Genomic DNA, 11,624 nt, shown 5'->3' with positions numbered 1-11,624 from the left:
AAAAAAACCGTCGGTGGCAAGAGAGAGGGAAGTGAAAAATGATTGACTTAGTCCTCCAGTCCAGTAGGTGACACCACACCGGAAAGCTGGTTTGCTATCCACCAAATACCAGAAGAAGAACAAGAAGAGCAGCTGACTGACTGTCATAATGGTATTTATCTTATTTCTTATTGAACGATAGCTGAGTTTATTTTGGTTTCACATTTGAAACCATTAAAGCTATAATATGTGACCGCTTTGTTTTGTGGATAGTTGATTTATTTTCATTTTGTGGATAGCGCACGCTAATCGTCTAGTGTAGTCTTAAAGGCTGAGCAACAGAAGTAAACATTCTTCACTCATTTTGCTCTTTCATTTTTTATTTCAGAGGTTCCGATTTTGTGGAGATCTGGACTGTCCTGACTGGGTCCTTGCAGAAATAAGCACCTTAGCTAGAATAGTAAGCGCGGGTTGTCTAAATTTAATAGGTGTTTTGATGCAACTTTTGACACCTTCTGTCTAAAACTTAATTATATATAATTTGCTTCATTGCTGTTCTTCACAGTCGAGCGTCAAGATGAAACTTCTGTGTGTGCAAGTCATGAAAGATCTGCTTGATGAAGGCATTGATGTAAGAGAGCACTGGCTACAGCAGACTGCTATACTGGAAACTGAATTAATATTCATCTAACTAGTAACTGTATACAATTATCTGTTTTCAGTATGACAAAGTTTCAAAGCTGACCACAGATGCAAAATTTGGTGAGTATAACCCAGTTTTTGTGTCAATAGTGATGTGTCAAATAAGATTATTATTATAAATCAAATGTTTAATTGATCAGTGATTATTCAAATTTTTTTCATTTTGACTGATAACTGATATGTTACCAATATGTATACGTCCCTACATAAATGTGTCTTTTCTGTTGTCTGTGTGTATTTTATGCCATATCTCTGGCTAATTTGTCATTTTTTCCCAGAAATTGGAGACATTAAAGCCAGTGTAGCTGTGCTGAGTTTCATTCTGTCCAGTGCTGCTAAACATGATGTAGACAGTGAATCTCTCTCCAGTGAACTACAGCAGCTTGGCCTCCCGAAAGGTAAGGATACGCACTTTATCATTTTGTGGACTTTATAGTAAAGTGCCCCATTATGCTATTTTAACGGTTTCTGTCGCTTTGACGGAACGCTAGGTAAATAAGTTTATTAAATTCATTCACAATATGTACACATTCATAATTAATCTTATGCTTAATATGATATAATGGTTCTTGACAGTTACTAATTCTTATATTACTTTACATGATTCACGTAAATTACAAAATGGCGGAATTAGACAAAAGTTTAATAGTTTGCCTCATTATTTTTGTCGGTCATTTAACATATCTATCCTAAAACAGCTGTCAAATATGAAATGTTTAGTTTAGCTACTTAAATCTTATCTCACACTTAATGACCGTTAACTATATTGTCGCGTTGAAATTCACGCACAGCAGCTTCTGTGAACATAAATCAATACTTTGATTTGATCGGTCATCTCATATTTTGACATTGACGAGCGGTGACAGACCAATGAGGCAGCTCAGATGAGAAGATCTTGGTACCGTGCAATATCCTTGCAGCACTAAAGTAGAGTTAATGTCAAAGTCAATGTCAATGTCACATTTATTTATATAGCACATTTCCAAGGCCAGGGCCTACCAAAGTACTTCACAGTAAAAAACACAAAATATTAGTCACACACTGATACAATAAGAAGAACAATAAAGTAACAAAATGCTAAGAATAAAGGTACACATAGAATACAACACATTCATCAAGGCGGCTCCCCTGTGCCAAAAGCTACTTCGAACAAATGAGTCTTCAGCAATGATTTAAAAGTGGACAGGCTACTAGCAGTCCGCACAGCTACGGGCAGTGAGTTCCAGAGAGTGGGAGCTGCCACTGAGAAGGCTCGATCACCACTGGATCTCAGTTTCGATCTAGGAACCTCCAGGACCATCAGGCTGGCTGAACGGAGGTCTCTGGAGGGCCTATGCAACCTGACAAGGTCTGTAAGGTACTCTGGGGCTAGCCCATTGAGACATTTAAAAACAAATAAAATAACCTTTAAATCAATCCGGTACTTTACTGGAAGCCAGTGAAGCGATGAGAGTACTGGAGTAATGTGCTCCCGCTTCTTCCTGCCGCTTAAGAGACGAGCTGCTGCATTCTATAATACTATATTAGGCAATTATTTCACAACATTTATTATATACACCTCGGAAAAATACATAGGTCCGGTGACCTCATAACTGGCTATGGCCATGATTGGTCTACTCTGCTCTGATTGGTCAGATGGCTCAGTCTGTTATGATTGGTCTACTCTGCTCTGATTGGTCAGATTGCCCATTCTGTTGTGATTGGTCTACTCTGCTCTGATTGGACAGATTGCCCATTCTCTTGATTGGTCTACTCTGCTCTGATTGGACAGATTGCCCATTCTCTTGATTGGTCTACTCTGCTCTGATTGGTCAGATGGCCCGGTCTGTTTTGATTGGTCTACACTGCTCTGATTGGACAGATTGCCCATTCTCTTGATTGGTCTACTCTGCTCTGATTGGTCAGATGGCTCAGTCTGTTGTGATTGGTCTACTCTGCTCTGATTGGTCAGATTGCCCATTCTGTTGTGATTGGTCTACTCTGCTCTGATTGGACAGATTGCCCATTCTCTTGATTGGTCTACTCTGCTCTGATTGGTCAGATGGCCAGGTCTGTTTTGATTGGTCTACTCTGCTCTGATTGGACAGAAGGCCCATTCTGTTGTGATTGGTCTACTCTGCTCTGATTGGACAGATTGCCCATTCTCTTGATTGGTCTACTCTGCTCTGATTGGTCAGATGGCCCGGTCTGTTTTGATTGGTCTACTCTGCTCTGATTGGACAGAAGGCCCATTCTGTTGTGATTGGTCTACTCTGCTCTGATTCGTCAGATGGCCCATTCTGTTGTGATTGGTCTACAGCGCGTGCCGGAAATGAAACGGCCTTTTCTGAATTTCAGCTCCAGATCTTCCTCAGCACTTGATATAAAGCTATACAAACAGTAATGATGGCGTCAGTTTTACCGTATCAATTCGAGCCAGAGTTCTGCATCAAATTGATTGGCTTTCACAACGCAGAAAACAGCGTTTTCTCGACATGTCGACAACACGAACCAGACTCTTCCAGTCTCAGCTACAACTAGTGTTTGAGAATCAAAGTAGACGTTATTCACAAGCAGCCAGTGAAGGCCATAGATGGGCATTATGCAAATTTGTACGATCAGGAAGTAAGACTGGACTTACTGGCGTTTTTCTTTTGGGAGACAAACACTCCATTTATAGTGCACTTTAATCTTTGCAGACATTTTACAGTCACAAACAGCTGTATTACACACCGCATGAAAGGTAATATATGAAAAAAGCGCAATGCTTTATTCACGTATTTGTTTGTGTTTAGAGCACGCCACAGGACTGTGTAAATCATATGAAGATAAACACAGTGCTCTACAGGAAAAGCTGAGGGAGAGCAGCCTACGATGTGAGTATTACCAATAAAAAAAAAAAGGAAATTCATCCCGGATTATTTATTTGCATATAATATCCTGATCCATGTCATGTGTCAGTGGGTCGTCTGGAAGCGGTGAACTGGCGTGTGGATTACACCCTGAGCTCCAGTGAAATAAAGCAAGTGAATGAACCCACAGTCCAGCTCAGACTTCAGGCTCAGGACCCCGAGACAGACTCTACAGAGACCACCGTTGTCTCCATCACTGCTGACAAGTTCAGAGTCCTGCTAACAGGTGGCCGCGTCATTTTCCTTCTGGGATCAGTAATTATACATTGTATTATGCAAATTGTAAATTTCCTTCTTTTTGTTTTCCAGAACTCAAACAAGCACAGACTATGATGAATGCACTACAGTGAACCAGTCATCCTTTGTTGAAGAGTATTGATGAAATGTGCACGTGCACTGAATCTGTCCGTGTACATGAAATGTGCTTCTCAGAAAGAAAAGAATAATGTTTTTATAACATTATGTATTTTGTAGAGGTCTCCAAATGTGGTTGCTCAAATTGAGCACTGACCTTAAAAAAAGCACATCAATCAGATTTATAATTTTTATTCATTTCACTAGAAACTTAATTTTGTCACGGGTTGAATGACATCCAGAGAACATAAAGCTCTTAGTGATTCATCTCACCTCATGTATTTGTCTTAATATCATGTGCATTTTCTTAAATATATTGTTTTTTCTCTCTCCTTAAAAAAATTAAATGTAATAACAACAGTTCCGTTTCTATATTTCCTTAACGTTACAATTTAATTTGGTCAATTTTTTATTGTTTGTTTTGTTACTAATGTAATTAACAGTTTGCTGTTAAAGGGGAATGGCATATTCTTAAAATGCAAATACATACTATTTAGAGTTTATTCAGATATTTTATTTATTTCCCCCGGCATTGAGAATATCTATTCAGACCAGTTGGAAATCTTCAGAATTGAAGAACTGGAAATAAACTACAACTCCCATGATCCTCCGGTGTCCCGTTTCATAAACATTAGCACACACCGCACGAGTTTCCATTATTATATAACATAGATCAAGAGCAAAGGTAAGTTGGTGCACGATTCATTGAATTTAACCAGCGATTTACTGAATATGATCTTGCTGGCTTTTCGGGAGCACACGTTGCAAAGCGACAATTCGTGAACATGCATGTACTAGTTGCTTAGCGCTAAAGGCAGACTTTCATAACAGCATCGTTCAACAGGAAAGGAGTGTAAACTAGCACAGCACGCTTATCAGACGCTCTACATTAGAGTACAGTAAACACCAATCAGTCCAGTTTAAGTATTTTAAGCATTAGAGGCACAAATAGCCGTTACTAAGTTATTTCTACACCGTTTATCAAAAACATTTCTTGAAATTGTTGACAAATGGCAGGACGTAAATCGTTAGTTTTTTATGAACTTTTACACAGATTGTAGCGGCAACTGAATGTGCCGAGCTTAAAAAAATAAAATAAATAATTCATTAATTTATCGGAAATATTTATTACTATTTGTTAGTACGTAGGCTACATGCTTCATTTAGGCTAAATCTTCCACTCCATTACCCATTTGGTCAGAAAAGTATTCTCATTTTCCCTAAGTTTGTCCCTAAGAAAATTGCAAAAACACAGACATCAGGATATTCAGACATTTTTAGACAAGTTCTGGTTTTGGCTGCAAAAAGAAAGAAAGAAGAACAAAACCAACTAAGAAATAAAGCAAATTAGTTTGACTGTGAAAACAATTTAGTTTGACTTAAAATCTGATTCTTCGTTTTCTGAAGGTTAATCACCTACTTTCACTGATCATTTGTTAAGAAAAAAAAAAAGATGTCTAGATTGTTAAAGTCAGCATGAAGCGGAAGTTACAATAGTCTTTTCTTCCCTGTTGTGACAGGCTATATCCGAGTGAAACAGCTACTTGAACAAGAAAAATGTAGGGCGGACTTGATCGGATGGTTGTGGTTTGCTATTGGTCGATCTCATGTGATTGACAGGTTGCCCCGCCCTCGTGTCAGTAAACGCGTCATCAGTGAAGAGAAGACGCTGCAAGAGGGGGAGAGTTATTTTGATTAAAGCAACACCAAAGATTCTTTTGTAACTTAAAATAATGTTTCCAAAATTGTTTCAGCGGTTCATCAACTCGTAACAGGGTGAACGGCACTTCTGCATTCGCTTTGCGGCCCTCTTTCGGCTATAACCCAAGGGGGTAATCCATCAGCCGGAAACTGAAGCTTCCCCGGGGGCCGCCATTGATTAGCATACCATCCCCTGCTGTTAGCATTCCATTGACTCCCATTCATTTTGGCGTCACTTTGACAGCGAATAACTTTACATCTGAGGCGTTTAAAGACTCCATTTGTCCATTGTTTATTTCTAAAGAAACACGAAAATGTATAAAAGGCTCCATTACCTTGTATCTTTCGTTATGGCCCAGTAGAAGCAGTTTTTGTAAAAATAGGCTAACGATTGCGTCATAACCACGCGACTCTCTGTCGCACAATAGAGAAATTACCGTATGGACAGGAGGAGAAGCTCGCAGGCAATCGGGGGGACGTGGAGGCAAAATGACAAAGTAATTAATAAGAATACTTAGCAAAAGTTGCTCCTGCTCCTAGCTCATGGAGACCTCCTACTCACACTCTCTATCTCTGCAAGTTTCGGAAGGGAATAATTCAGATTTCTCTTGGCACAGCTACTAGAAGACAGACAGGTTGCTAACGTCACATCTTCTACGTCGTCAAGCTCAGTTTGAGTCAGTGCAGTACGCTCAGCCATCAGGAAGTGAGTGCTTCTAATTGACTTCACTTTTCTCCGTTGAATCCAATGAGGTCGCTGTGTCCATTTCTTTTACTGTCTTATGGTATAACCGCACTATGCAAGTTTGCCAGATCGGGGAAGTGGATCTGTAGTTCGAATGAGACATAAGAAACTACAAATTTGACTTGCTTTACGGCAAGCGTTAAAATAGCAAAAAAATAGCAAGCAATGTCATTATTTTGTTTTTCTTCGTTTCTGATGTCGCAACATCATACTTTAATAAAATCATGCAACATACTCTACACTACCTTGTCTGTGGACATTGTTATTGCCAACGGCGGTGCTGGATAAACAAACAGCGTGCGTGCGTGTGGCTAAATTATTTACGACAACGGTAATGGACAATTCCGCTTCCAAACTGTAGGGGGACCGAAGAGGAAAAGTGCTTTGGTGTTGCTTTAAAGATTTTAAGGGCACATGAATAAAAAATAATGATGTGCACGGATAAATCATTTATAATAACTACTGTAATATTCCATAAAAAAAAAAAGAATTGCCGATTTTGATTTTGACTTGCCGTCATTGTTACGACCAAGAGTTTTAGGTCCTAGTTTGAACCTGATTGTGGAAAGTCTCTTGTGTAACAACAACATCTGAACCCCTTATGTTTAGGTTTTTCCACAGACTATCTTCCTTTCATGTTCGAGAATGCCGGAGGGTCCTGAGCTTCATTTGGCTAGCCTGTTTGTCAACAGGATGTGTGAAGGGCTTGTGTTTACTGGAGCCGTAGAGAAATCTGAAGTGAATAAAAATCCTGAGGTCCCATTCTGCTGCGATGCCTACATCATCAAAGCCCAGTCCAGAGGAAAAGAGGTCATACTCACACTCACACCCTTCAAAAATGATGGTGATAGTAAACGCAAGGTCGGTAAACAGACTCAGCATCCGATGGATGTGGTTTTCCGATTTGGGATGTCAGGGTTTTTCCGCTTTACCTCAGAAGACGATCTTCCAAAACATGCCCACCTGCGGTTCTACACTAATGAGAGGCCACGCAGGGTTCTGAGTTTTGAGGACACACGCAGATTCGGCAGCTGGCAAGCAAATGGGACCTGGCAAAAAGACAGAGGGCCTTGCGTCATGTTTGAGTACGAGAGCTTTAGGTGAGGGATTCACTGAGCTCTAATCATATTGTACACATTAAACGTATATCAGAAATTAGCATAAAAGATTTAGCTAGGTTTCTAGTAAGATAGCAGGAACTGTACACAGTACCCATACGGGGAAAAAAAAATTCCTGGCCAAAATATATTTTAAATATATTGTAAAAAATATGTTGTAAACAGTGAAGTTCTGGTTAAATATATTTTTGAAAGTGAAAATATATTTTGTTTCAACCTTCATATACCAAAATATATTTCAAATGCAAGAAAATACATTTCCAATCGTACAGTAGCCCTACATTTAGACAAAATGCAAAGGTGGATGGAACAGCGTAGCATAACGAAACTATATTTTGTATCCATCATTTAAAATGTGTTAGATGAATTTTAAACCCTTACAGAAAAAACACATTTATTTCCGCATGTTGTCCACTTTTGTACAAATGTCTTCCCAAAAAATACAGAGTGATTGATCACGGCATTCAGAAGAATTTTTTCCCCCCTCAAATTTACTCGATAACAGCCTTATTATAATCACCCGCACACGTTATTTTTATATTACTTGTTATTTTTTGGTAATTTAATGCAAGTGTAATATAACAATTATAGCGTTTAAATTCATATCAAATAAAAAAGAAATTTAAATATTTAAAAAAATGGCTAGATTTACGATGTTAATAACTGCGTCATCATTTGCGTGCACGGACTTTTGGAGTACTCTGCGCATGCGCCTCATTTTGCTTTAAAGGAGAACTCCGGTCAATTTTAACATTGAGCTCATTTTTTTGTACATTTGGAGTGCTGTCAGTACAGAGAACAACGACAAAAATCGGTGTTGCCTACACCGAGTTATTCTATTTTTAAAATTTGCACCCTGTTGACTTCAATGGGGCAAGTACTAAACCTGCTTTTAGCCTCTTAACATCCTTGATGTGTCATTACAAGTGCACAGAAAATGTGAGTGATTCCTTCTGAGTGAACACGAGTGAGTCTGACTGCAGTAGATGTGAAAGAAATGTATAAAAATGATGTTATTTAAGCCAGCGCAAATACCTTTGTTTACATCCTGTTTTTCGGTTGAAGTCCAAAGTAGTCGATTGCAGAGTTCACACGCGTAATCATAGGTATTAAACCTATGCGTGTGAACTCTGCAATCGACTACTTTGGACTTCAACCGAAAAACAGGATGTAAACAAAGGTATTTGCGCTGGCTTAAATAACATCATTTTTATACATTTCTTTCACATCTACTGCAGTCAGACTCACTCGTGTTCACTCAGAAGGAATCACTCACATTTTCTGTGCACTTGTAATGACACATCAAGGATGTTAAGAGGCTAAAAGCAGGTTTAGTACTTGCCCCATTGAAGTCAACAGGGTGCAAATTTTAAAAATAGAATAACTCGGTGTAGGCAACACCGATTTTTGTCGTTGTTCTCTGTATTGACAGCACTCCAAATGTACAAAAAAATGAGCTCAATGTTAAAATTGACCGGAGTTCTCCTTTAACGGTCAACTAGCAGCGGGAGTTCTCAGGAGAAAAGGTGTACATTTTGTTTTAGTCATCATTTAACATAATGTTAATTGTCACTTTAGATGTATAGTGTGTTGTATTTTTATAACTTTATTTTTCAATTTAATGCCCTGTTTGGTTCATTTGAATTTCGTAATAAAATTGACCGAATTTGAAAGCTGAGACTTTGTTTCATATAGCCTAAAAAGTAACAAAGATTATTATGATTTGGATGGGAGATGCGCTACAAACAAGGTTTTGTTCATAAAAGATCAATTCATGGGATTTCAGTATCAATCGGTCCAGCAAGATAAGAAACGATTCAGATCGAGAAAATGTTATTTTCAGCCCAGCCAGCCCTAGAAATATTTTATGCCAACCATATTTCATGATGCGTCTTCGACATTGTGGTGTACAACTCAATTAATCTCTGTAGTTACATGGAAATTGGCAGTTAAGGCTACTCACAGGCACAACGTGACACTGGTTTAGTAGTTTGATGCTACTGCCGGTGGAGATTCATTTAATATGAAAGGGCCAGTTTACGATTCAATGGGTTGATAACTTAGTATGTGTGTTTAAATATTTCAGGGAGAATGTTCTTTCAAATCTGTCTGACAAGGCATTTGACAAACCCATCTGCGAGGCTCTCTTAAATCAGAAGTATTTCAACGGGATTGGGAACTATCTTCGAGCAGAGATTTTGTTCAGGTAACTCCCTTTCCTATGTTTTCTACGTTCGAAATAAATTGTGTTTCTCAACTTTGAGAATAAAACCACGTTGTCTATTTGAAAAATCCCCCTTTTCTTTAACTTAATTGTACATTAAGCCATTGAAATATTCCTCTCTTTGATGGCCTACTGTCATGACAATCTAAATCTGATTATGAGAAAAAAGAACTGATTGTTTTCCCCACACATCCTTTTCAGATTACAAATCCCCCCATTTGTGAAGGCACGGACAGTTCTAGAGGGAATTGAGCTGAAAAATGAGGATAAAAAGGAGATCAAAAAGGTTATTACAGTTTTAGAGGCAAAGAATCCGACCCTATAGTTAGTGTATTAATAGGCACTTTGTTTGGCATTAATCATTCATGGCTCTGTTCGGTTTCATCCAGACAACAGATACTGCTGGAAAGAAGGGGGTGAAGGTTGAAACCCCAGACCTCCTTTCTTTGTGTCACACTGTTCCCTTGGAGGTGGTGAAATTGGGTTGGTTTACACACTGCATTTAATTGTAATATATTCATTTATCAACTGCTATTTTGCACAGCTGTGCATGACGGTACATGCATACCCATCACATTCTGAATAACATGTTATCTCAGATTTGTTGTTGTAGTGTTAGGGAAATTGCCTTTTTAGTTTCAGATCGGTATTCGTGCAACTGATTTTTTACTTCATTTTTATATAATTAGGTGAAAATGGCTATAAACCAGCAAAAGCTGAATATTCTGTGCTACAAGCCTGGATGCAGTGCTACTGTGTGGATGGAATGAACTCATTAAGTGACCACAATGGACGGACAATTTGGTTCAAAGTACGTAAATCTTTGTAAAATTATATTTCTAAACCTGGAAACCATTAAGTAAAATTTTATTTAAATGCTTTGTTTCAGGGGGATCCTGGTCCTATGGTGCCCAAAGGTAAAACCACTCTGCAATTTAAACAGATGATTTATTCCTAAGAATTTTTGTTACTTATAACTAAAAAATATTTTCCATTAGGTGCCAAATCTCGCAAACATAAGTGGAAAATACAGAAAGATCACGATTATACTGATTCAAAGGTGAAAAGCAGTTAATTATTATTTTTATTTTTAACTTGGGTTCATGAACAGATACAAGAACATTAAACGTCTGCTTCACTCTAGAAAGCCAAAAAGACTCACACCGAGAGCATTGCAATAGAAAAGCCTGCCAAGAAAAAGGACAACATAAAGGTAAAGAAAGAAAGTGCAACCTCTAAAGCACAAGGTGGTTCAAAAAAGCAGAAAAAAGACACAAAGAGGGTCAGTAAAGAACCTGCAGATGAGAACACAAAGTCGAAAAAACAAGGAAAGAGAAGCTCAAAAGGTTAGAATCTTACATTCTACATTTGTACTTTTACATTAAACAATGATTTCACTGCAATGTTGTCCTTTTTTAAGTTCCTCCAAGGACTGGGACTAACAAAATCAAAGGCCAACATGTGGAGGAAGTGATTAAAACTAAAAGGAATTCCGTCACCTGCAAGGAAAGTGCAACAAAAGGTATGAATTCAGTCGTGGCCTTTTAATACAGAAGCTGACTGTGCTCAGTGAGTTGTGGCGTCTTGGGTAGCTGATTCAGTATTTCTTCTTTTATTTCTATTCTTTTGTAGCAAAGCCACAGAGGAGAAGTAGTGGCACAAGAGGAGGCCGTTCAAGATGATGACTTAAATATGTATACTTTTCAAAAGGAGATGAAACTACTGTAATGGACCACATTTTATATCGACCTTTTATATTCAGTAAAAACTTCATAATCTATTTTTATCATAAAATATGTATACAAAAAATACCTGAAATATATTAAAAAACATTTCCTTAAATTCTACTGTTTAATCGACCATCTTGCCTTTTCTTTCCAAAATACCACTTAAATGGTAAGAGAGTTGAG

General features: G+C 38.2%; 2 protein-coding genes across 3 annotated transcripts; both read left to right on the top strand.

Annotated features, from left to right (window-relative positions):
* Nucleotides 1-2: 2 nt before the first annotated feature.
* commd4 (COMM domain containing 4) lies at nt 3-4,611 on the top strand. Its single transcript, XM_079860230.1, has 8 exons — nt 3-151; nt 368-439; nt 545-610; nt 702-741; nt 960-1,079; nt 3,456-3,536; nt 3,622-3,798; nt 3,882-4,611. Exons 1-8 carry the CDS (start codon nt 149-151, stop codon nt 3,920-3,922), a joined length of 600 nt encoding a protein of 199 aa, XP_079716356.1. The 5' UTR covers nt 3-148; the 3' UTR covers nt 3,923-4,611.
* Nucleotides 4,538-11,463, top strand: neil1 (nei-like DNA glycosylase 1). Of its 2 annotated transcripts, none has more exons than XM_079860221.1 (11): nt 4,538-4,611; nt 6,982-7,472; nt 9,577-9,696; nt 9,916-10,000; nt 10,104-10,197; nt 10,404-10,525; nt 10,604-10,631; nt 10,713-10,774; nt 10,859-11,060; nt 11,135-11,236; nt 11,347-11,463. In XM_079860221.1, the coding sequence occupies exons 2-11, from the start codon at nt 7,018-7,020 to the stop codon at nt 11,394-11,396; spliced, it is 1,320 nt and encodes a 439-aa protein (XP_079716347.1). In that variant the 5' UTR covers nt 4,538-4,611; nt 6,982-7,017; the 3' UTR covers nt 11,397-11,463. The 2 variants fall into 2 exon arrangements, with proteins under 2 accessions (XP_079716347.1, XP_079716348.1); XM_079860222.1 differs by having other exon boundaries at nt 4,552-4,619; nt 6,994-7,472.
* The last annotated feature ends 161 nt before the right edge of the window (nt 11,464-11,624 follow it).

Source organism: Squalius cephalus, assembly GCF_949319135.1.
Source record: "Squalius cephalus genome assembly, chromosome: 23".
Lineage (NCBI taxonomy): Eukaryota > Metazoa > Chordata > Actinopteri > Cypriniformes > Leuciscidae > Squalius > Squalius cephalus.
This window is presented reverse-complemented; position numbering and strand designations above follow the sequence as displayed.

Coding starts and splice junctions, on each gene's coding strand:
- neil1 (XM_079860221.1), top strand. CDS start 7,018: ATGCCGGAGGGTCCTGAGCTTCATTTGGCTAGCCTGTTTGTCAACAGG. Junction 10,526..10,603: donor GACGGACAATTTGGTTCAAA/GTACGTAAATCT, acceptor GCTTTGTTTCAG/GGGGATCCTGGTCCTATGGT. Junction 11,061..11,134: donor AGGAAAGAGAAGCTCAAAAG/GTTAGAATCTTA, acceptor TCCTTTTTTAAG/TTCCTCCAAGGACTGGGACT.
- commd4 (XM_079860230.1), top strand. Junction 742..959: donor GACCACAGATGCAAAATTTG/GTGAGTATAACC, acceptor ATTTTTTCCCAG/AAATTGGAGACATTAAAGCC. Junction 1,080..3,455: donor GCAGCTTGGCCTCCCGAAAG/GTAAGGATACGC, acceptor GTTTGTGTTTAG/AGCACGCCACAGGACTGTGT.